At 40.1% G+C, this 25997-nt stretch overlaps 3 protein-coding genes across 22 annotated transcripts in view; 2 read left to right on the forward strand and 1 right to left on the reverse strand.

The window, feature by feature from the left end:
* On the forward strand, positions 1-18983 carry LOC104910328 (uncharacterized). Of its 15 annotated transcripts, none has more exons than XR_014882485.1 (5): positions 1-199; positions 8321-8584; positions 10522-10573; positions 11236-11318; positions 15020-18983. XR_014882485.1 is itself a non-coding variant. In XM_085220975.1 (3 exons), the coding sequence occupies exons 1-2, from the start codon at positions 1-3 to the stop codon at positions 11274-11276; spliced, it is 240 nt and encodes a 79-aa protein (XP_085077101.1). In that variant the 3' UTR covers positions 11277-11318; positions 15020-18983. The 15 variants fall into 15 exon arrangements, 3 of the variants coding, with proteins under 3 accessions (XP_085077101.1, XP_085077103.1, XP_085077100.1); XR_014882483.1 differs by having other exon boundaries at positions 10526-10573; XR_014882482.1 differs by having other exon boundaries at positions 8321-10573.
* LOC146544709 (uncharacterized) lies at positions 4589-23419 on the reverse strand. The gene is made up of 3 exons (XM_085220969.1): positions 19949-23419; positions 18217-18299; positions 4589-4708 (listed from the first exon to the last, which is right to left on the reverse strand). Exon 1 carries the CDS (start codon positions 23417-23419, stop codon positions 22673-22675), a length of 747 nt encoding a protein of 248 aa, XP_085077095.1. The 3' UTR covers positions 4589-4708; positions 18217-18299; positions 19949-22672.
* Positions 22994-25997, forward strand: part of RNF138 (ring finger protein 138) — a 9532-nt gene continuing 6528 nt past the window's right edge. For 5 of the 6 annotated variants that reach the window (XR_014882478.1, XR_014882477.1, XM_085220970.1 and 2 more), the window contains exons 1-2: positions 23404-23524; positions 24423-24588. Coding sequence is in view for 4 of the 6 variants with exons in the window: in XM_085220970.1 (XP_085077096.1) it covers positions 23418-23524; positions 24423-24588 (273 nt within the window). In the remaining 2 variants the exon portion in view is untranslated. Of the gene's footprint in view, positions 23135-23403; positions 23525-24422; positions 24589-25997 lie in introns of those variants that run through there. The other variant, XM_085220972.1, reaches the window with a different exon arrangement.

The raw sequence follows: 25997 nt of genomic DNA on the forward strand, positions 1-25997 counted from the left end.
ATGTCGCGCCTCCGCCGAGCCCCTCGGGTAGCGCCCGTCCCGGCGGCCCCCGCGCTCGCTCATGTGATTGGCCGCGAGGGGCGGGGCCGAGGGGGAGGCGACGGTGGCCGCGGGGTGGCTGAGGCTCAGCCCGGCACGACGGAGCTATGGGCGCGCTCCGATGGGGCGGAAGCCGCCGGCGAGCGCCGCTTTCTGGCAGGTAGCGATGGGATCCTGTGAGGCGGGTGGTAGTTGGGGACGTGGTCGCGACTATAAGCTGGAGGAGGTCAGAGAGCGTTTGGGCACTCTCTCCTTATGGAGTAGTCTGTGGTTCTAAGTGTGTGATCTTTTAAAAACAAAAAGAAGATGAGGTTATTTCTGTTGATACTACAGAATGAATCCATCCTGATTGAAAACCCATTCCCAGCTCAGCTGCCCAGGGCCTCATCCAACCTGGCCTTGAGCACCTCCAAGGATGGGGCATCATAGCTTCTCTGGGCAGCTGTGCCAGAGCCTCACCGCCCTCTGAGTAAAGGATTTCCTCCTTATATCTAACATAAATCTCCTCTCTTTTAGTTTAAAGCCATTCCCCCTTGTCACTATCAGACCATGTAAAAAGTCGGTCCCCCTCCAGCTTATGAGCTCCCCTCAAGTACTGGAAGGCCGCAATGAGGTCTCTCCAGAGCGTTCTGTTCTCCAGACTGACCAACCCCAACTCCCTCAGCCTGTCTTCACAGGAGAAGTGCTCCAGCCCTCCAGTCATCTTCGTTGCTCTCCTTTGGGCACACTTCAACAGCTGATCCTGGAAATGCTATCCAAAAGCTACTCAAGATTGCGTTAAAAATATTTTGGTTTTGATGGATACTAGAACAAGTCAAAGGCCAACTTTCTGCAAATATTTATGGCTCGTCCATGTTTGGAAGCTCTCCAAAGAGATAGTCCAAAATAATGTTTCCAGAGATAAAGTGGGACCTTCACCTGGCATGTGGAAACAACAGTGCATTTTCCCCATCCCACTTAATCCTGTGCTTCAGAACAGCACACAGACTACATCTGGTAGATTGATGTGGAGCAAAGAAGTCCCAATCCTAACCATAACTGATTTGACATTCAAAGCTATTTTTAAATATTGAACATCCTGGTGCCTTTTTAGCAGAGATTCAGTTTCACTTCCCATGTTTTTCCCTGGCTTAGAACCTTTGATTCAGCCCCTGACGCGTTTGCTCTATCAAGGAGAGAGAAACACCCCTGACTTCAAGGAACACAGTAGCTCAGGGTGTTTGTATCTCAGATCTGTTTGCTAAAAATAGCACTGTCAGGGATTCAAATAACATCATTTACAAGGCAGAAGGTACATCAGAAGAAATGTAATATATCACCTTTAATTACTTCTGTAATTCCCGAGCCTGGCAATTTGAGCGCAAAATTTTGCTTTTAAAGTCAACCTAATAATATGTAGGATTAACAGAATTACAGAGGGGCTGATAAGAAGTCATAATCATAATCCAAAATTCTAGCCATCTGGATTATTTAGCTGAAAATACTGCTTCTTTTGCAGAGGAGAAACAGAAGTGGGGCTATGTGGGAAAGAAGTGAGATTGTGTGTTGTGATAGGTTGGGACAGGGATGTCTAGATAAGAGAATGAAAAAGTAAGAAAGGGTGTCTTGAATAAAGCGGATCAAAGAAAATCATGAAGACAAAAATATGTCCACTCTCTCAATTGTAAAAACAAAGCATTACTGAAAAAAAACTGGACTTGAAAGTGTATAGGCTCTACTGCTGTTGCTTTGCTGCTGCGGGTTTGATTTTTCACTCCCTTCCACCTTCATGCCAGGTGTGGAAAATGATACACTTTAGTATATTGACAGAAGTCATTAGAAGGTGATTTTGTAAGCAAGTCCCCATCAGGCAGGACCAGTTGCTTAGGCTGTGGATTTGCTCTCTGCCAAAGCTGGGGCCACAGCCACTGCCCCAGCACCTGCAGGTCTTGCACATACACGCAGGCACGTGGCTAGTGATGCCAAATCACATCCTCACATTGTAGGTTTAGAGATGGGACAAGAAAAGACGATATATGTCCTATGTGTCCTATTATTTGAATAAGAAACTGATACAGCTCATGCAAACATAAAGGTGAGACACAGGAAGAGGTGAAGCTTATTGTTAGTTTATTTGGGGGGACTGGCTGGTTGGAGTTTTTGTTTTTGCTTTGTTTTGTTTTTAAAGACAAAGTAGAACTACAAACTCCAGCCAGTCTGGAGCAACCATCATCAATAAACCTGCTGCCCACTGGGAGAAATAACAGTTTTATCGACACATCTCGGTGGGGATGAATTTCAGAAACAGCACTGCTGCTTCACTTTCTCTTTAGGAAGGTAGCAATACACATATACAAGATCCTGGATTTGTGCCAGTCACACGGGGACAAAAATTAAGTTTGGCACACTGTGTCTAGTACTGACAGACAGCAGAAGAAATAATTTCCTTGAGCTACATGCTGTAGCTTTTAATATAGTCAGTTTTGATTGTGGTTTAAGACCAGTAGTGTTGTTGCTACTCCAGTCCACAGGGAAGCTGAAAATTTTCATGTTATTTGTGTGAGCTTTGTTAAAAGATTTGAGGTGCTGAACTTAAAAATTTTTGCTACTCAGTTAAACTTTAATATTCTGAGTAAGACAGCAACGTGCTTAATACAGAGGAACTTGCAAAGGTTTCTTAACAGTAATCTTTCTCTGAAAAGGGAATAGTGTCTCACTACTGTTTTACTGAAACAGATTTTCTAGTTCTCCTTTTCTACGTATTTAAGTACTGTTGGAGGCATAAGGACAAGATGAAAATGATTCAAACAGTAGATTCTCACCTAACAATCAACTATTTCCTGCATCACATAGGGCACTTTTCTTAGGTATTTAGTTATATAAATAAAGCTCTGTGTACTGTAAAATCCTACAGTAATAATAAATGCATCAGAACAATATTGGCAGTTTTCTATTGCTCACCAGATATTACTCCTGGGGATAAAATCAATTTGAGATTTCCTGTGTTTTGTATGATAAGAATCTCCTGTCTGTCCAGAAACAGATTACTTTTCACAACATTACAAATCAATCAATCAATAAAATAGACCAAACCAAGCAAATAGATTAAATAAACTTTTCCTCATCATTAAAAATAATAATTAAAAAATCTATATTTAAAGCTGTGGTGGAATTTTTAACTGCAAAATATATCTTATTACATGGCAAGCAATTAAACAGCCATCGAAAGGTCATCTCAAGATTACTAGTATTTAATAGTCCTAACAATCAGGCAGATGCAATTCATCTATCAGACCTCAGGCCAACTGAGGAGAAGGAAATACAAATTAAAACAAAACAAAACAAAAGAACAGCCTCTATTGTATGCAAAAAGATGGGACAAGTAATATTTTCAAGTCACCATTTTGTTATTTCAGTTTGCACCGTTCCGTGACAGCACTCTGTTTAGACTCTTTGTGAGTGAAAATCATTACTTTTGGGGGGAAAAAAAATAGAAAAAGGAAAGAGAAACACAGAAATTTTTCAAATTAAGGTCATGATCCTATTTCTCTCGGGAAAAGTTCTTCTAAGTTTCGTGTTCCCTGCATTCTTTTGTGTCTGGAGAGTTTAAGGAGAGCTTGAAACAGTCCAAATAGCATGTAAAACCTTTGAGCTATGCCCTGTTTAATAATTCTTTCAACCCTAGTTGTAGCTAAATCAAATCAACAATAAAAGTAACTACAGGGCGTTCCTATTTATCTTAGGAGCCAACATGTGCATATCTACTTAAGGAGTGGATTCACAAAAGGAATTCAAGCCAACTTCAGCCTCATTTACTGATTTAAGAAAACAAAACAAAACTTTTTACCTCCATAAATCTGGCTCTGGTTCTCAAATGGATATACAGTGCACCATTGGCTGAAGAAAAGAACTGAGGCATCTGAAAATTAACCCTGTTTTTAAAGTGTTCCAACTAACCACTTGACCAGAGTTGCACCAACAGAAGAAAGCAGTGGCTCAGGGCAGGAGCTGGGACCAGGTCTTGCGAAGGAAACCTGGGCTGTGAGCAACCTCAGCCATCTGCAAAAACACCAGGGAGTTGATGAAACTTTACTTGGCATGAAATGGGCATGCAGGGACAACACAGAGGACATAACTTTGTCACTGTTTTGGTTTGGATGAGAAGCAAGCATGCTTTGGATTCATGTGAAGGAACGATTTTAGATGTAACTGAACTATAAAATGTTTTCTATGGGCGCAGTCACTGTGTTCACTCAGCCCACAAGCCAAAAAGTATCAGCTGATCCAGTCTATAAAATTCACTTCCAGGCTGCACTAATTGTAAATATAGACATAGCTATGCCTTCCATTCTGGGGTAACTTCAGTCATTTACTGCTGTCTGCACTGAAAGCATTGCTGCTGTTTGCTCAGCCAAAAAACTGACAACAGAGAGGCAGAGTGTGTGTAATTCTGTTTATTAATATTTATCTTTCCCCATAAGTCTTCCTGCTGAATGAAGGAAATATTACTTATATTCTACTATTCAAGTTCTGGAGATGCACTTTCATCTGAAGCATGAAGGAATTAATTCTGATCTGAATTGTTTTGTTTCTGGTATTTGTAGGGATGTAGTTCTCAGCTTGGGAAGAGATGGATGGCAGGGAGAAAGAGTCAATATCCTCTTTCAGCAGCTTCTGGATAGCATATTGCCTACAAGAGAGTCATCTACAATGTTAGGAACTAGAACTGAACAGATAATTATTATTTTTCTGTTTGGGAAAGAAAGGAAACAGAGGAAGGAACAGTGTGTTGGAGTCTGATAGTGCTGGCTCCTAAACTGGAAAAGCATGACCACAGGATATAATCTCTTTCTTCCACTTCTTGTGTTTGTAATAGACATGACAAGGTGAAGTCTGAAAGAAAACCAAGTGATTTGTTACATTTGTTACATTTATACTTCAAGTTGATCAAAAAAGCATTGATTGTTACTGATCAGGCAATACTATATAAGTAAAACAAAAGGAGACAACGTAGGAAGAAACAAAGAAACACCAAGGAAAACAACAAAAAAAACGATGTACAAAGCTGTACCTGGTCAGTACTGCCAGGAAAAAACATTGGATCCAAATCTCCAATTAGATGAACAGGGCATAGTAATGGTTTCAGGTTAGAAAGATTAAACCTGACGGGAAGTCCTTGTGGCTGAGGTGGGAGGTTTGGTGGTTCTATGTGGAAGCCCCAGATACAGTCTGCATCAGACAAAAGGAACTGAGAAAAAGTACTAAAGAGGGTTTTTAAAGTTATTTACTTGGCTTTCAATAGATTATTTTTCTATATGCTGATGACCAAAAATAAATTTCAGGTACTGCTTTTTTTCATTGCTATTCCTTCATGAAGGAAGGATGGAAATTAAGTAATTTTGTGAATTAACAAAAAGATTTTATCCTTTCTCTTAAAATGCTAACAATTAAAATATATGTAGCAGGATTTTCCCTAGTTCTTCAAGGCACAAGGGCATGTTAGAGATTATACAGTTATTTTATAAAACCAGTGTAATGGCTACACATCCTGTCACCTGGCAGTATGCATCTAATTGATCTTACTCAATTACTTAATTTTATGACTCACTTTAGCAAAGGTTAAGACATTAATGTTTTAGAAGGCTATGCTGAATAATATCATTGTTGGAGATTACTTTCTCGTGTAATAGCTTCATTAAAAGCAGGTAAATAGAGGAAGAGTCATCCCGTCAGGAAGCTCACTGAAACTGAATAAATATCCTATTTCAAAGCAACAGCATTACTGTCTTATGTACGTATGTTTTCTAGTGTTTCCCTTTTTGGAGTGGGAAATACTTGCCGCATTTTGACTTGCATAAATGACAGTAAAATCAAGTGAGAAACTCCTCTACAATTTTAGCATTTTTAAGCATGACAGGGAACAAGAAGGAAAGGCAGCTCAGTGGGCTCTTTGTAGGTCTGTCAACAAATATTTGTACTTCAACAAGTATTTTCAACTGCAAAGCCACAGGTTATGTGTGGGTGGGAAAATGTGCTGTGGTTCAGAAGCAATATTCACTATATGCTCGTTCAAGATATGCAAAGGAAAATTATTCCAGAGCCTTTGCTACGGACCAGTCTCTCTGTATCCAGTCCCATTCTGTTATCCCAGTTTCCTTAATGTACTTTTAGTCAGACAATCTGTGGTCATAGGCTGAGTAAAGTATTCTAGTCCTTGACTGAAGGGACTTGTGAAGCCACATTTAGGGATCAGGAGGGAAAAATGTGCCATGTTTTTTCATACAGCCCTGTGTTGTTATGATGTTTCCAGTTCCTCTCTGTCAAGGTGATGCTCATATACCTTCACAGGAGACTACATTCTGTAAATATCGTGGCTTTGATAACTGTTGTTGATGTCATCCTAGCAGGCAAATATCAGTATCTTCAAGCTATTGCCTGCTAGAACCTTCTCATCCTTTCTTTGTGTCTCTTTCCCTGGATTTGCCCAAGCCATCTGGAAGACACCCTTCCAGCTCCCAGTACTGGGTGAATGTGTCTGGCCTCCTAGCAGAGGATGCTGAAGAAGTGTCAGTGGGAGCAGATACAATTCACACTTCACAGGAGCTGGGACCATTTCTGGGGGAGATACGGTAGGAGACTCAACAGAGCTGTCTCAATAGAGCAGCTCTGTGATTGTGTGGAGGCTCTAGAAAGGGTGACACTTCTTCACCACCCTGTTTTTTTCTCTACTCTTTTTTTGTAGGCCTTTTTCTAGGGATGCAGAATGCCCTCTTACTGGATTTCTTGTTGGAGTTTTACTGTACGCATCTTTCCCATACACAGTAGGAGCAAACCTATGCAAGCTCAGTCTCCAATAAACATTGGAGCCAAAGGGTCCATCTCTAGACTCATTTGTCTTTCACTTAGAATAATGAATCTAAAGCAACATATATCCTAATTTCCCCTGCCCCCTTCCCCCCTCCCCCCTTTTTTTTTGTCTGCTAACCCCATTGGAATATATCTGCTTTCATTGGTAGTAGTGCTATCATGGAAGCACATGCTTCTCCACTCCCCTGCTTCATTGTGTTTGGCCTCTTCTTACTCTTCTAGAACTAAAGTATATGAGTTTGCATTTGGCTACTTCAGAAGGCATGCTAGTTGAATGAGCCCAGTTTATCCTGGAAACCAGATCACATTCTGTAATGTCATCACCATTTATTACTTCTTCTGTGCTTTTGGCTCTGCAAAAATAGACCAAAAAAAAAACCCAAAACATTATTTGAATTTTTAAAATTGTTTCCAGATTATTCATAAAATTATTACTGGCTATCGGGTTTTTAAGGTTTTGATGCTATTTTGTAAGATCTGTAATATAACATTTTTTTCCCATGTGCTTTATTAATATTATACAATACTAATTCATTTTAGTTTGAAGACCACAAAGTATCAAGTTAAATACTGTTCCTAAGTGTATTACCTCAGCACAGTTGCAAACATCAATATATTTTTAAGTTCAGTAGAGAACAGCCTGAGTTCAGCTGACGAGGACTTTTTCCAAAACTCTTGGAGAGTGTTAATAGGCTTTTATTGACTGAACTTCATCTTTTACATTTTATAAATTATGAGGTCAACCATGTTGTGTGAGTTCAACTTTGGAGGATTTCCACTGTATGCTCAGCAAGGCAGAAAACTCCTCAGCTAGATCTTCTACTTATTGACTGAAAGATATCTGTGCACTCCTTTTAACATATTTGTTTCTAATAAATGTGGTTTAGTATTTAGCTTGTAGACTGGCAAATTGTACAGTATTCTGATCAGATATAAATACTTCATCTTCTCCTTACCAAATACCACCAAGCAGCTAACCACTGAACATATTTTGCATCATTAGCTCTCTTATGTCAACCTAGTACCAAGCATTTACTGATGTTTTAATTTATTTTCACAGAACCACAGGAGTCGCCACCACCTCTCTGGGCAGCCTTTTCCAGTGCTTCAACACTCTAACAATAAAGAAGTTTATTGTGTTTATACTTCAGGTTTCCTTCTATTGTCTCTAGTTTTGCTAGACTTGAATTTTCTTTGGCTTCATTTGGGTGTTTTTTATTGCGTGTTTATGGTTGCTATCAACTTTTAATTATTGGTATTCCTTCCTTTTCAAGAAAGAGCTTTTAATAAAACAGTGTTTTGTAATATCTAAAATACTGTGGAACACTTACCATGTATTTAAATCTTCTGATATACATCCTAATTATTGTTAACACCATGATGTTTCTTGACCTTTTTTTTCTTTTTTCTTTCTTTCTTTCTTTTTTTTTAATAGAAAACAAATCAGGCAGATGTAGAGAATTTATCTGCATATGTGTATCTCAGCATAAGGTAACTGTTCAATCATGGCCTGAAGCACTGATTGAGCACCTGAGGAAAGAACCGGGTCAGCAATTCACCTGTGCGACCAGAAGGGGTGGATCCTGGCTGCACCTCTCTTAGACCTCATTTAAGAGCTGACTGCCACTAGGGAAGGATCTCTTTCTGGAGATCTCCTTGGTGGAGCCTTTCTCTATGAACCTGCAATCTTCTGATGCGAGTGAGCAATCTTTTTCCCTTCCTCTATAGCATCTTTCTATTGTGCCAACCTTTCCATCATTAGACCTCTGGTATAGCACCTTTCCCATGATACTGATCTGTCTAATTGCTACACTCAGTAAATGTAAACGAACAGGTAATGCTTACTCATATATAATCACATACACATATGAAAGAGCTTGGCTGAGCCTGTGCTCTGTCTGCCTTTGTTTGATGTAATTAGTCGTGACCACTTCAGGCAATCACAAGCTTCCAGCCTTGCAAATGTTCTACCTCTACCCACCACGCTCAGGTCTGTGTGTGTGGTACCTACTTTGTGCTGAAAAATTGTTGCTAGTAACTCGTGAAAACTCCAGTGCTCCAATTACTACTGTCTTCATGGCACTTCTATTCTTCATAAATCAGTGATGATAATGCCAGTATTATTTTCACATAGCATTGACAGGCACTTAAGGGCTTATTTGTTTTTTTTTTTTTAACATTTTGCTTTTTGATGACTAAATTGATTGTATTGATGACTAAATGCTTTCCATACATTATTCATATTTACATTACATCAAACTGTAAATTTGTGATATACTGGAAAAACTACAGTTTTGGCCCCGATTGATTTTTCTTCCATAGCTTTTGTGTTTCATTATCTTTCAGTGGTTAATGATATTTTATAGCATTATATTATTAATGTAGTGATACAAATTAAATTTGTGTATAACTAAAATCTAAATCTTAAACAAGTGGCACCAAAAGTAACACAATAATAGACAAGATAAGAGTTCAACTTTGGTATTACAATTTTCCTCATGTTGCATTTGGTGATAAAGATAAGCAGTAACTGACAAAGAAAATTCATTGACTTGATTCTATCTGACAAGATTTCACATATGCTGGAACATATTTTGTTGCAGTTTCTGTAAAAATGGATAGCGTTGTTTAACTTTATTTAAAATTATTTTTTGTTTTACCTAAGATATTCTAAGATGTTCTAACATTTGCTTTCATTATTCGTCAGCAGGTAACATATGAGTAAACAGAAAGTGCACAGGAAATATTGCTATCCTTCTGTTGTTATTACAAATTTGATTTGGCGTGTTAATAATATGACTGTCAAAGCTGTTTATATTTAAATGTTCAGCAGAGATAATCATCACTATGGAGTTTGGCCTCAGAAAAGGGTGACATCTTCCTCCAGAAGCAAATCTGTGATGGAAATTTCCATGCAGATCACTTGACAGGAGATTACAAGTTTTACTGCAGGCCAGATACAAACTGAGAGATATAGAACATGCAGATGCTTTCATCTTGGAGTTGCAAAATATACTGCATTTCCTTTTTGCTTTCTTACTCAAAACCCGCTCAAAATGGGTCATAACCAATTTTGCTTCAGTAAAAGCATTTAAGTAACAAAATATGCATTGCATTCTGGAAAATATATACAGAGACACACACAGCTATTGGTCATTCTTTGTGATGTACATTCAAATTTTCCCAGTATTAAAGAAAAATATTTTTTCATAATGAATAATACACTGCCCCAAAGATATTGAAACACACTCTAACTGTACCTAATAGAGTAGGCGTAACCTTCAGTCAAATGAGAAAAACTTAGATTTCAATTCAGCTATGTGCATCGCCAAATGTATCATGACATTGCCAGTACTTGTAGAAATAGTTGGCAATGCTACTTCTGTTTGTCAGGTGTTCACATAATTGAGGACACTTAAAAGGAACGTGTTCTTATTTTTACTCATCACAGGCAAATATAACCCAACAGTTTCTTTGCCAGGTTGCTTTGACAGCTGCAGTAAGGCCTCTGTGATGTTTCTTGGTTTTGTTTGTTTTTTACCTCTGGGTTTTCACTGGAACAAATAAAGCACAGAAATAAACTGGGTGGTTATCTTCTGTTGTTGAACTTGAAATTCATCCTAATTGTTTTTACAGGCAGTAAAACAAATCACTGACTAATAACAACAGACAGTGACAGCTCTCAGGTGTAAGTGTTCTTTATCTCCCCTTGTACCCTTCATATTTATTTTCTTGCTACTGACAGTTTAGGGGGAGGGCTAACAAACTGCCAAGAGTAGTCTATGTTTTGAGACACTATAAGGGGAAAGCTCTCACACAGCAAGTATGGTCCTTGTATATTTAGAAAGCACAAAGAAGCCCTTTCAACCCCATCTAAAGTATAGAACTAATCCAAGTTAAAAGCTGCCTGCAGGTAAATCATGTGTAACAATTCAGAGTTTATCCTTGGACAGAGAGCATGTTGGGTCTTGGCTGTACTCTCCTTGCACTTTGTGCAATAATTTGTGCTCTTGCAAAAAACCACCACCTGTCTGACTAGGGATTTAGTTGTCTTTTATGGAGCTCTATGGGGCTATCCAAAGAAGGCTTCCAAAGAAGAGATCACATCTAGAACCCTATTGTAGATGGATCACAGGCTGTTTGGCATGTTGGAAATTGGCAGACAAGCTTTGGCAAGCTGTTTCATAGTGGCTGAAAGAAGGTTTTTCTTCCACCTCTGGTCCTCTGCTGGAGTTACTGTCTGCACCGTAATGGGGGAATGCAGACCTTTGACTTAGCAGCTCTTGTGCAAAGGTTAAAACATTCACCTTTGATAAAGGTTAAAGCTGAAATATTTTTCTGGCAATGCAGGTGGATTTGCACTAAAACATCAAAGAAAGAGAAGTAATTGATTTCTTTGCTGCTCTGGAGGTTGGGAAGAGGAGACAGAAAAGGTGGGTGGCTTTCCATGAGGTGTAGCAAAGAAGGGTGAGAACTGCAGTATCCAAAATTGACTCAACGTGACAACTGATGTTGGTTTGAGTGACTGGCAAATGACCACAGTGATTTATGTGGATTATTAAGTGTCTTTCTTCTGTAAGTTACTGCATTTAAATTGCCAAGCAGAAGTGCCTAAACAGATGTTCCCGCTTCTTACCTGTTTCAGTGCAAATTCCAACAGCTGACTTACGTGAGGTTTTGTGTGGCTGGACTTGCATACAAGTTTTGCTCCTGCCATGTTTCCTTCAGGATGGTAATATATAGCAGAGGGGGGCACAAGCAGGTTTATCAGAGGTGTAAGGACTTTTGCCACCACCCTGTTTGTCTGTGCCTGTCATCCCCACACTCATCCTGGCTGAGTAACATGCTCACTGCTGGCCGCAGTCTGGCATAGCAGCTTCTTCAGCTCTGCCAAAGCTGGGCAACTGGCAGTTAGTGTACGTCCTTGCCTTGTTAACCTTAAACTGTGTCTGTAGCTGAGACCCTTCTGATTCCTGTCCTGACTGGACAGGAAACTAATGTGCTTCTACTTCTTTCTACATAGAGATTCTGTCCCTCCTGTATTTCTGCAAGTTGTAAGAACAATATGTGGTCTTGATCTTACTGTCATGCTTGCAGCCTTTCTGAAGGAATTCCAGCTGCTGATGTTGCCAAGAAAATGACAAAGATACATGAAAATTGCACAGAATGTGGAGCACGGGTTTGCAACCTTGATCACTAATTACCAAATAATTCCAGAGATTCACCCATGAACTGACACTATTAAGATCTTTTTTAAGGCATGTCGAAATGGAGAAATTCCACCAATGTGATGATGGAAGAATTACACTTCTGATTCTTGCTAGACTTATCAAGTTCCAAATCTGAAAGTGCTCCAAAATATTCTGCTGGTGATACTGCAAAAATTAAGCTTGAGCCTAAGCCAATGTGAAGGAATCTTTCTGATTCTGTACATTGGCTTGTCTGGAAAAAGGCAAATGGCCCAATTGTAAACTTCTTGGCTACACCCAGACTTGTTAAACTTCAGCATAAATATATAAAATTTTGAGGAATTTCTTTATTCCCACTGTTTGGTAAGGTCTAAATAAAGCCTTTGAAGCTTGACTTACTCATGCAAATGTTTAAAATGCAGCTGTTCAAACTGGAACATGTACATTCATCAAAACAAGATACAGAGCAAATGGTAAAGAAGACACTGTGGTGGAGGGCAGGGCATATATCAATAGGAAAACAGTTAACCAAGATCTAATTCATACATATTTACTTGAACATGTATTCAAAACTAAGTATTTTCTCCCATCTCTTTGAATACATATTTGTCTTTATAATGAACTTTTCAGTCCTCTAATTTCCCCATGCTTTTATACACATGAATTTTTTTTTCTACTGCTTAGATCTGACTTCTTGTTTTTCCTCTGACTGTATTCACATCTGTATTTTATCATTTCGTTTGGCTAACTGCAAAGCAATACTCTCCAATCTTGCTAGTCTATCAGCAGTGTGAAAATACCATGACATGTAAACCATCAGCAAATGTGTGAACTACTAGAAGGCTGCTGTTTGCTGAGTTGTGAATTACAGAGAGCATAAGAAAAGCAGCAAAAATGTTTTTTTTGTTGTTAATACTGTTGGTTCTTTCCTTTTTTTTTTTTTTGCCATGGATTTTGTAGTGGGTAAGATTTGCTTAAAAATAGCAGTGAATTGCATGAACACCTTTATATTAACAGTAGTTAAATATTGACTTCAATTTCAATATTTTAAAAATCAAGTTTTGCAGAATATCTTTGTATATTGTTCCTGATATTTGGCAGATTGCTGTTGGCAAATGCTCCTGTAGTGCCTCAATCACATCAATGCACAGATTGCTGTGTTGCCATAAAACTAATTTCATTTGCAATTTCCACATGGGGTGAGGAAATCGCAATTAAGTGACTGAGGCATGAGTGTGTTTCATTCTGCTACATCTGTAGTCAAGATAATTGTCTTTATTGGAGTGACAGTACAGACACATAGGTCAGTATTATTTGAAATTTCTTCACCAAGATTCAACAAGACTGTTAATGAATGTTTAAAGTATGACATAGAATAACATTAATATATTATACTTAATGCTTATTCTCTCTCTTCTGCTGCCCAGAGGGCTAACTGACATTAGTCAGGGAATGGCGAGCAATTTCTTGTGCATCACTTGTTATATACATTCATATATATATTTGCCAGCTGTTATTCTTTTCCCTTTATCTTAGTAAATAGTTCTATCTCAACCCATGAGCTCTATTTTCAATTCTCTCCCCATCTCCCTGGGAACATGGTGGAGTGAGCAAACAACTGTGTGGTGCTGAGCTGCTGCTGGGTTAAACCACAGCACTCATGACTGTGCTTCACAAGATCTGTCGTGCACAGGTTAAAGGAAATGGGATAGCTTGCAGCAGCAGCAACACAAAACCTAAATCTTATCTTCAATGAATCTGTGAAATGTTTTGCTGCTGACTTCATTGGGGTCAGAAGTGGACTGTCTAATTGGGAAACTTGTTTTTAACAGTCAGTCTAGATTTTCACCATTGAAAACAAGTGAAGATGTGAGCTTGGAGGGTCTACTCCTCAAAATAGAAATGTATTCTTACAACCTCCAAAATTTCATTCCAAAATATTAAGGGCGAATGTAAGGAATAAATAAATTCACTACAAAATAATTATTATTTCACTTCCTTTGATTTCATAAGCTGAATGCTCCTATTAGATAGTATATTTGAGTAATGCTTGAGGAATTGTGCCAGTAGTAGAAGGAAGCACATATTCTTCCCTAGTTACAGCTGCAATGTTGATATAAGGCTTTTAACCAATGGTCAGGACAATGTGTGAATGTGTCATAGTATAAAACATAACTACATACAGGTACTGCTTCTGATTTCTTAGCTATGTCTGAGTGAAATTAGTTCATTTGAGAACTTGTGAACAATAATATGAAAATATGGACCTGTACAGGAGCTTAGAAATTCTGTACCAAGATTATGATACTGCAAAGTGCTTTTGTGTTTTTTAACACATGGTAAAGCCAAACTGGTGGAATAATTATCTGATTTTTTTTTTTAATTAGAACTTGTTAGTGTTTCATAGATTTCAATATCAATCTAGTACTAATATTTTTTAAATCATAATGCACAAGTAGTACTTAAAATGGATGCTAATTTTGGCAGTAATTACAATTTTCAATGGAACTTAGCTCCATGTGACCTCCTTGTAGAAACAATAGTATTTTGCTAAGTTAACAGTTTTTTTGCTGTCTTTCTTGGGGGAGAAGTATGTTTGTAAAAAAAAAAAAAAAAAAAAAAAAAAAAACTCAAAAATATGACTTCCAGAATGAGTAGGACAATAATCTAAATATAGTTGGCTCACTTCTAATAATTCTTTCCTCAGAAACAGTTTCCAAGTACAACCACTGGAAATAGGTAAATACTAAAAGACAGATGACATTCCCTAAAGAAGACTGACAGCTTTTCTTATTTATATATTTATAGTATATATTTTTACAAAACATATGTACATATATATTTTTATATGTATATACGTGCACATATGTTTATATATTTTATATATATTCATATATATACATATGCTGAAAGTTCACTTTTTTGTCCTTTTCATTCTCTTATAGGAACCCACGAGATTCATGAATCAGGCATGTAACAACCCTACAGTGACTGAAGTCTTGAAGTTCAAAGGGCTTTAGTTTTGTCTGTTTTCTAATATTTTGTCTAAATATCAGGATGTGACATAGTTATTAAAATGCTTCTAATTTACTGAATTAAAAGTCTCTATCCTTCTTGTTTTTTCAATTTTTAATAATGCATTATTCAGTTTGCTTGTTAAGAGGACATACCTGCTACTCAGTTATTGCTCTTCTGATGCACAGAAACTTTTATGTACACACACTTTACAACTTTTGTAACCTGAAAACAAGATTTCCACCATGCAATAAGACCATACTCTGTACTGAAAACTAGGTAGGAATTCTCAGCAAGATTGTGTTAATGCTTAATGAGGGCTCCTCAGAATTGGTAGTTTGGTCATACGTGCTCTAAGAGTACCATAGCAATGAATTAATGCCTTTATCAAATGTCTGTTTTAGTAGTTTCTTCCACTCTTCCTTAAGGTCATGGTTAGGTTGATAATGCTTTTCTGGATCAGTATGCTGACTTGCTGGCATACATTGGCAAGGCTGACCTTTTGCTAGCACGGCATATGTCACATCTATGTGCATGTCAAACACTCGTGCTATGTTTTGGCTATATAAAAGAAGTTTATCATATCTGGCCAAAGAAGTCGGAATACTTTTTCAAATTACTTGTCCTACTAAAGACCTATCAGTTATATCTGCTGCTACTAACAATCTTGTATCTCTTATTACCAGATATTCCTGTCATTTTTGCCAGTGCAGACCTGTTGGATCATTGTCTCACTTACTACAGACTAGAAAGGATATGGTAATGTGCATAAATACATTAAGTATTCACAGACTAAACAAATTCTAGCAAGTATTATTGATAGGAGACAATAAACAAATATAAAACTTATTGCTTACTTGTTTTTTTACACTGCAAGAAAAACATATTTTCCCTCTCTCCCACTGCAAAGTGTGGATGCATGTAATGTTTAAAATATTTAATTACGGCCAGGAGCATTAGTAGGTTCAGTGACATGTATAACTGTCTGTCTTGCTGTAGGGAATCTGCTTTAGTAGGAAGGTTGGAATGAATGATATCTAGAGGTCCCTTCCAACCCCTGCAATTGTCTGCTTTTAAGCCATGCACGTGCTATTTCTCTACACTGAAATAACTCAGATTCATATGCAGCCTTTGCTGCGTATTCTAATTTGGGTTTTTGTATTATGCAAAGTCAACAAATGTACAGTTGGAAAACTAGAGTGGTTAGGATATAACACTTTATAGGTGTTATAGTTGGAAATATTGCAGTAGAAAAGAGACAGTCAAAGAAGAAATGCTCACCCGTATCTGAGGACCTAGGCTCACAGAGGAAAACTCCAAAAAGGAGGGATCTCCAGAAAGAGATCCTTCCCCAGTGGCAGTCAGCCCTTAAATGGGGTCTAGCCTCGCTCCACCTCTTCTGGTCACACAGGTGAATCATCTGGTCTAGTAAAATGGTACTAGTACTAGACACAGGTCTAGTAAAAATCACCTGACACAGCTGACCCAGTCCTTGCTCCAGGTGATCAATCAGTGGTTCAGGCCATGACTCAACAGTTCACGTACATGTTATTATTTGAGAACTGCTTATCCATGCAGCCTCACATAGGAGTCTTTCACAGATTTGTTTGGGTTTTTTTTTTTTTTTTTTGAGTATATGTTTTTGTAGTAGTTGTTTTATTTGTTTTGTTTTTTAGGCTAAGATAACTTCACATAGGTGGCTTAATTCTGAATGTCTACAAAAGCTGAAAGGTCTTACTGTGATCCTCTTTGTTGTGGCCCACTGAGTGCGCAGAATCAGACCTCAACAAGTATATGGATTATTTGTTATTAATATAGTATTGGGATGATAAACAAATGGGTGATAAACAAAGGAATGAGCAAATAGTTTGAATGACAAACAGATTTTATTTGCAATAAAACAAAAGCAGAATTTGCAAGTCCAATCTCCTGTTAGCTAGTCAAAGTGAATATATTAGCCATAAAATATATATAGACCAACAATACTTGGGACATGGGCAGACACAAATTCATAGCTGGGAGTAGCATAATCCCTACATTTATGTTCAATATTCATAAATATATATATGTATATATATTTATATGTTTTCATGTGGAAAAGCACTAAGAAAATGGTGTTTGAATGGAGGGCAGAAGTGATGAATCATCTTCATAATTCGAATTTATAACTCATGCACAGAATGAAAACAGAGCTATATATGATAGCACTTTATTGATTCATTAATATTTATTTATATACGCAGTAATATACCATGCATCAACAAATTGGACTCTTTAATAAATAGCATTAACATTGATTGTTTTTGCATAATCAGTTAATTAATGTTTCTGCATATGACATCCTCATTTATTTCATGTTGCATAATGATTTATCTTGTTCTGTGCTGCAGTGTTTACTCCTAAGGAGTAGAAAGTTAAACAGTAAACTTTGTTAAACAGTATTTTGTTGCCCAGTAGCTCAAGTAACAAACTGAAATCTATTAACAGTATCTTAATATTCAATAAAATACCCTTTACTTCTCTTTTGGGGACGTAAGCATTACTGCAGAAGTTACTATTGTAAAAGTTCCAGACAGGTAATTCTCAAAGTATGTGCATGTGAATCCTGTAAGCAGAGCATAAGGAGTACTGAATAACAACATTAAGCATTACACAAGCAGAAGCATGTGGTTTGTAGGTAAATAAGGACAATAAAATTTAGCCTTTTGCAATTAATGGGGTGTTGACAATCTGATCAGACTTTTCTTAAGCATTGTTCTAGTTTTATATCAACTTTTAAATTAAATTGAAATTTAATTTAAATCTCCCATATTTTTTTCCTGTAATGATAAAAGCAAATACTGTCAGTTACTCTACAAAAAAAACAAAGGTCATGAACTCTGATAGTCCAGTATATAAATAAACTGGCTTTTATAGCATCGTTTCCCATTGATTTCAGCTCCATTCCAGGAGCATGCTGTTGGAAGGGACCTCAAGGATCATGAATCTCCAACACTTCTGCCACAAGCAGGGCCACCAACCTCCCAGTTGAATACTAGACCAGGCTGCCCAGGTCTAGTGAGAGAAAAAAAAAAAAAAAAAGGCAGTATCAGGCATGCTACCTTCTGTCAAGAGCAGTATTACTGACCTTGTAAGAAAGCACTTGAGTTTCCATTTACAATGTATGCAAGATGGGGCTCAGAGTTAGCGAGGTTTGTAAGTGAAATCCATCTTAAAAAAAAAAATAGCAAAAAGTGAAATAATATTCACTTGATATTTTTTCTACTTATTTGTGGGAACATTTGAGTAATTGAACAAATTTCTGTCCTAGAAGCAAAGTGAACAAATAGATTGATCAAAATGATTGGACTTCTGGTTTCCTGCACACCTTAAAAAATAAAAATAAAAAAAAATTGAGAATTTTTTGTATATGGGAATAAAGTTAGCACTGGTGAAGAGTTCTTTTTAGTTCTGTTAATGGCTGCAAGCATTCCTTGTAGGTAGTATACCTGGCAAAAGCAATACAGTTTTCTCTTTCCTCTTCTGCTTATGTGTCTCCTATGGCTCCAGCAGAACTTTAGGTAGCTGCCCATTGCATACTGAAGAGGAGGTGCACTCTTCTTGCATCGGCAGCAGTCAGGAAAGCCACCAAAATAACAAAGCTGTTGTACAAAAAGTAGTTATACAAAGTTGTACAACAGCTGTGCAAAAGTGATCTAAGATGTAGTTTTTCAGTGACAGTTGCCCCCAGAAAACTGAAAAATTTGATGAGAAATTCTACAAGTCACCTTTGAGATTTCATTTCACAAACGCTTTTCATTATGAGGAATAAAAAGTTGGCAAGGCCATTGATTTCATCTAGAATGTTTGATTTAAAATGCTTTCCTTCAAATAAATGTGTTTCATGATGTTCAACTGCCTGATTTCTTTTTACATGCTGTCGATGTCAATGGCAAAAACTATCTAAGATTTACCATGCTGGTTCCGTTGCTATATATTGCTCCATGGCATACTAGTTGTCAACTCCAAGGTCACAGCTTTATTAAAGGATCAAGATTTACAATAATGTTAGCTCCAGCATGAATGCCTTCACACACATCTTCCCCTACTTTACTTCTCTGAGGTCACCAGCCCAATTTCTACCCCTGCCAAAGCTTCTAATCCATAAATACTGCAGTCTCCTGAACAAAGTTCAAATGGATCTATCAACATTTTTGAGTAATAAATCTTTACTTTTGTTTAACACCTGCCATCAGAGAATGCAAGCCTCTTTACTTGTAGTAATTAATTTACTTTCACCACGGCCTTATTTGGTGATTAAAAACTGCTCCCCTTTTAGAGACTGAGGAACTGAGGCATGATGACATGCTTGACTGCAGTCCTACAGGAAGATGAAGACTTGGAAGCCTGTGTCTGCACATAAGTCTTGAGTGCTGAAGCTGAAAGCTGTGCTATATCCCTCCCAGTCCTGTAGTGTCTAAACTCAGGGCTCTGTAACTCTCCTCTTACTGTAGTTTCATGGCATTGATGTGGCAAACCTGAAGTTGGCCATGTGGGAATGTATAGTCCTAACTGATGCACGTAAATGTAAAAAACTGTTCTGCAGACACTTTACCACTCAAGGTGTGGTTGGGAATATTCTGGCTGTGCTTGCACTGCTACCAACCACAGTTCATCACCCCTCATGCCTTCTCAGATCCACAGGCCTGGCTTCCTACTTCGTTTCAGACAAGGCCAGTTAATTACTTCAAGTAGCAGTTCTTTGCCAGCTGATGAATAGCTCAGCTAACTCATAGCAGCTTTCAACAGAGCAATGATGAGTACAGGACAGCAGTTACCTCAAGTGCCAGAAGAGCCCCAGGTACAAAAATACACCTTACCTCAGTAACTCAGCTTTCCAGCTCCGTCCTCTCCCGTGAGTCCTCTGCACAAGGAGTCCTGCTGTTGGCACTGGACTTTCTCCTGAGCTAAAACATGTGCAGTAAGTATCCCAGCCCAGATGACTTTGCTCTTAAATTGTTTATAAGAGTGGATGAACTTCACAACTCCTACTACAGAAAGGCCTTCAAATCTTGCTGTGGTATGATCTAAAAAGGAAATATTTGGGACAGTTTTTAGCTTTATCTGGGTCTTAGCTTTTGCTTGGAAGGACAGCAGCATTTTTAGCTAGTCATAACTGAGATCCTGAATAAGAAAACAGAGCCAACATCCTTCGCAGTATCACAGAATAGTTCATCCCCTACCCTCATCGAAAGCAAGACCCGAGCTTTAGCTTCATTTCCTTTTCTCTCTTTCCTCTCCAAAGTATGGGACCAGATAACGGAGGCATTGCCTTGCTGCTGATCTCTGACAGATACAAGCAGCAGCCCTGTGGGATGGCTGAAGCCTAAATAGTTTTGAAATCCTGGAGGCTGAAGGCATAAGTAAACCACAAGGCTTAATGTTTTGTATTTTCCCTTCCCTGAAAACATAATTTCAGGCTACAGAGAGTTTCCTACCTAGCAATCTCCTCTAGACATCTGCTTGTGGGAAAGACAGTTGCATTCCCAAAGAGAAAAGAAATCTGAAAGTGAAGGAACCATTTATCTTCAGCCTATGGCACATATTTTTGATACGAGAGACCAGGCCCGAGCTGAATCTTACTTTTATTATGAACCAATATAATTTCCACAAATTAATATACTTTGAAACAAACACAGTCTCTATGAATTGGTTGCTTTTAAAAGTATTGCCAGCATTTTGTTTGTTGTTCATCTGCCAAGAGTTACATTTGAGGCAATCAGTGCTAGATGGGTTAAGCAAGTCCAAATTCTTCTCTACCTAGAGAAATTTGTTGGCATAACTACATTAATGTAGTGGTGTGCACAGTCATGTTGCTGGATTACTGTTAAAATTTGTTGTCAGTCTGATTCAGTAGGCAGAAATTTTTAACAAAATATTAGTAACAGCAGTAAAACTACACACATAAATGCTGCTGTCATTAGTCCGTCTTCATAAATTAATCAGTCTATAAATCAGGGAAATTTTTGTTGATGCATTTTTTTTCTCACTGTAAGAAATTAATTCTTTGAAACAACACAGTAAAAAAACTTATCTGACATAAGTGAATATGTCAGATGTGGGTATACGTGTATGGAAAGTGCTCCATACGCAGAACAATGTAACAGAAAATAAATCACTCATCCTGATTGTCTTTTTCACTCAGTACTAAAGTGCTGTTTCCTTTCTCATCCGAGTTAACATCCAAATGACCACAGTGAGAGGTCAGACACATTCCTGAGTTGGCTGTGCAAGGCTTCCCATAAGCCATCCTCTGAACCTTGCTCTGCAGCTGATGTTATTGGCACAGCCACCTCTGTACTATGCAGTGTGTTCACCAGTAACGTCTTACAGCAGAACGACATGCACACACATTTTGTTTTGTGTAAGCTTATACTTTCATTAGGCCAAGGTGCCACAGAGAGTCAGCTTTCTCAGTATGCTATGCTGCAGCAGCTGCCTAACGTACACCATAGAATAATCTGAGTTGGAAAGGACCCTAAAGGTGACCGAGTCCAACTCCCCTGCAATGGACAGGTACACCTACAGCTAGAGCACCTTGCTCAGCCTCTGTCCAGCCTGACCTTGAATGTCTCCAGGGATGGGGCATCCACCTGTCTGGGCAACCTGTACCAGTTTTTCACTATTCTTACTGTAAAACACTTTTTCCTTATAACCAGTCTAAATCTCCTATTTTAGTTTGAAACCTTGTCTTATCACAACAGACTCTGCTAACAAGTCTGTACCCTTCCTTCTCATAGTCCCCCTTTAGAAGGTTGCTATGAGGTCTCCCTGGGACATTCTCTTCTCCAGGTTGAACAGCCCCAGCTCTCTCAGCCTGTCCTCACAGGAGAGGTGTTCCACCCCCTGGATCGTGTGTGCGGCCCTCCTCCTCCAGCAGGTTTATGTTCCTCCTGTACTGTACACCTAACTTAAGTTTCCCAACATGAAGTCCTAAATTTATTAGTGCTAGAAAGGGTAGCAGAAAACGTTCACCTAGTTAATAATCAAAGCTCCTGAACATTTAACATATCTTAAGTGCGTTTAATGCTTTGTGAATACCCCCATGTTTGAACCACTACTTCCTCATCAAGAAGAGTGCAGAAATGCCTTCACCATTTATGCAGAAGGCGCTTGCAAACACTTTCCTCTGATCTCATACTGTCAGCAAGAGTCAAACTGTACATCTGCTACTGCTACCTGAATGAAAGGTGTCAATGGCTCAGCTGGGTTGGCCATGGATTTGTTATCTCCCTGAGCGCCTGTACTAGATCCACTTGCTAACCTGTAGCACTTCCCCTAGCCACTTTGGGGACGAGCATTTCGTGGCGTTTCTCCACACCCGCATTTGCAGCATACTCAACATAGGCATGATGACAGGGGGACAGGGACATACAGTAAGGCAGCATTGCCAACAGCACTCGCGAGGCCCCAAGCGAACATTTGGACGTCAAGACCTTTCCCAGATACGGATTCTCTTAACTCTAAAAACTTTTGGGGGCCGAGAAGCTTTAACAGCAGAGCAGGACAAGGTGAGGGCGCAACGCGCTGCCACAGGACCAGGCTCACACCAGAGCTCGCCCACACGCCGCCACAGAGGTCGCGGCCTCCGACCAGCGGCGCCCGCTCGCGGCCAGGCTCGGCGGGACGAAGCTCCTCTTGGTCGGCCGGCGCCAAGCGGGGCGGGGCTGCATCTCGGGGCCGCTACGGCCCGAAACCCAGCGGCGCAGCGCGACCGGAAGAAGGGAAGGGACAGCCGGCCCGCCGTGTACCTCCGCCGCGGGTACGCCCACGGGACAAGGAAGAGAGAAAGGGGGCGGTGGCGCCGGCGCCGGGCAGGGCGGGGCGAGGCCGCCTCGCGGTATCGTAATAGTCCCGCCGGGCCGGGAGGCGATCACTATGGAAACGCCGGCCCGCCCCGGGCCCGCCCCTGGCCCCCGGGTGACGGCGGCGGGGCCTGGGCGCTGTTCGGCGGCGGTCCGCAGCTGCGGTTGAATCCGCCGATCTCCGTCCGCGGGCTGCGGCAGGTAACAGCAGGGCCGAACGGCGGGAGGGAACGGGCGGCGGCGGCGGCACTCCCCGGGCCGACGCCGGAGGGGCGGGGCGGGCGGCGCGCAGGCCCGGGCCCCTTTCCCCTCCCCTCCCCCCCGCCGCGCCGCCGCAGCCTGGCGCCCACCTGGCGCCAGGTGCCCCCCGCCATCTTCCTGCAGCCCTCCGGCCCGGCCTCGCGGGAGCGGAGCGGAGCTGAGCTGGCCGGGTAGGACTGGCGTCTCGTCCCCGCTCCGCACAGACAGACCCCGACGTGTTGCCATGGCTGAGGAAGCCGCCGCCGCGCGCTTCAGCGAGGAGGACTTTTACTGTCCCATCTGCCAGGAGGTGTTCAAAACGCCCGTGAGGACTATGAACTGCCAGCACGTGTGGGTATCCCTCCTCCCGCCCCCCCTCCTTCCTTCGGAAGCGCTCGCCTCACCCACTCCGCCTTCCTGCCTTTATTTATTTCCCTGCCTTCTCCCCCGCCCGGTTTGCAGGTGCGGGGCCGGGGATGGGACGCGGCGCAGCCTCCGCCGGCCGGCCCGGCTCTCTCCTCACCTGTTTCTTTTGTAGCGAGCGGGGCCGTCCATGAGCAGAGGCACGCCCCGGAACGAGCCCCCCGCGTCTCCCCAGCGCCGGGCTGTGCTGCAGTTGGAAGCAACTTCCAAACATGACTGAAATTGCATTTTTAGCTTTATTTATAGCTTCCTCCTCATTTTCAAAGCGATCGTAGCGGAGTTGTCTCCTGCAGTTCCTGCGTTGGTAGTGGAAAGCTGTGCATGCTTTTAGGAACGTGTAATCACCAAGTGCTGGCTGGTAGAAATGCAAAATAGCTTGGATGGTTGATACATTACTTCGAGGAAAAGAGGCCAGAGCAGATCCGGGAAAGCTAATGAAGTGAAATCTTCGGGAAAATGGCAGGAATGTAGCTTTGCAGTATTCTTGGCTCCACTGAAGGACGATAAACAGAAGTTACTCTGATAAGATTTCCAGTACCACGTGTCTACCGCACCATTTAATATCTCATTAATGATCAATCTAGTGTCTGGCTCAGGAATAGTAGACAGAAAATAGTCTTTACCAAAATTTCCCCTAATTTCCATATACTTCTTTTTAAGCTGTGTTATTTCGTTTTCCTGATGTTTATCTTATAAAGATTTTCTGTTTAGTTGGGGGTTAACTCTGATGTATCCCTTTTGAGCTGGTAATCACTCATCCCTTTTCAGGGACAAAGTATTGAACTTTCTTCACTTTACTAATCTGCTTGGTAACTTTTTAATTTAGATTTTGCAGGAAGTGCTTCTTGACAGCTATGCGGGAAAGTGGAACGCATTGTCCTCTCTGCCGGGGGAGTGTGACTAAAAAAGAAAGATCGTATCCCAAAAGGGCTCTAGATGTGGAAAACAGTATGAAGAAAGCTTCCGGGGGCTGTAGATGCTGTGAGAAGCAGGTAGAGTAAAACTTTACAGAAATTGAGTAATGATTTTCTTAGTTTTAACCGGACGCTTCTGCTGTGTGCCATTCATGTATTGGAGCTAACATAGCCTATAGTGTTTTTCTTTGTGTGGCTTATGCATGCAGTAGGTGCACAGTGCCTGCCATCAGGTATCTGCTGGGTATGCCTGATATAGAAGGACCTTGAATTGTCTACACAGTGGAGTGCCAGTTTTCCCCAAAACGATGAGAAAACTGAATACAGCTATAAAACTGTTACAAGTGAGTTAGCTTAATGAAAATGAAAGCTGGAGATACAGGGAAAACCTCAGAAACTTTCACTGGAAGTAAAAGCAATCACAGCCGCTCTTATTATTTTATTTATATAAATTTATTAAAATTTAATTTTAGGATGATAAACGTGAGTTGATTGCTGTATGTATACCTACATTCATATGAAGTTTCTCCCTGCCCAATGTTAAATCAGTCTGTTTACTATGCCTTTGTAAAGCGGGTATTATTTTCAGAACATTGAGTGAAATCCTGATTCCACTGAGCTCTAGAGTAATCTATCTAATATGAATGGATCCAGGATTTTAGCCACACATTTTATTTACCAGTCCAGGTAGCCTTCCTGTCAGCTTGGTCTCACTTAAAACCTTGGTCTGACAGTGTGGAAAGAGGAGCTTCTTGCCTTGTTCCTCAGGATAGGTTGTTATGTAAGATCTGGGAGAAAGACACACTAACAAGTTGATAAATCAAAAGGGAGAACCAAGCAGATTCCTGGATGAACTCTAGGCCCAGACTCACGATGTTGTCTTATTTGGCTTCTAAACCTGTAAGCACTTCTGACAGTGCTACTGAACCTGAAGTTCTGATATGGGCCTTATCCAGCACATCCAAATTCTGACAAAATGCAGGCAACTTATTACTGTCTTACCTTGCATCTAAGTTAGATAGGCATCCTTAAGCTGGTGTTCGTTCCCCTCTTTTTTTTTTTTCTTTTTTCCTCAAATAGAAAAATTATATATTATCAGAACACACTTAATATAAAACAATTTTGCTCTGCACAAAATAAGAGTGGGCTAGAGAAGGATGAAGGAGCAGTTGTGCATTATCCCATCCTCTCTGTGGTAGTGATTGATCTTCAGCGTGAGAGTTTGAAGGTCCTGCAACTTTGTTTCAATCAAATGGAGTTTACTGGCATTTTTCACAGCTCAGAGCTCTCAAAGTTGTCCGGCTGTTAGAGGTGTGGGGAGTGGGAATGCTCTCCAGTCTCATAGGATGACAGAGATGATCTGATCTTTGCGAAGAAGGCATTCATCCTGAGAGGAGAGACATAAGTTAGTTTTTCTGTTGCGTGTGACATCTAAATAATCCCTGCGCACATTACTTTCTGTTTGCAGAATTATTTTCCTTCTATCC

The sequence above is a fragment of the Meleagris gallopavo genome, chromosome 3, assembly GCF_905368555.1.
Source record: "Meleagris gallopavo chromosome 3, MGAL_WU_HG_1.1, whole genome shotgun sequence".
NCBI lineage: Eukaryota > Metazoa > Chordata > Aves > Galliformes > Phasianidae > Meleagris > Meleagris gallopavo.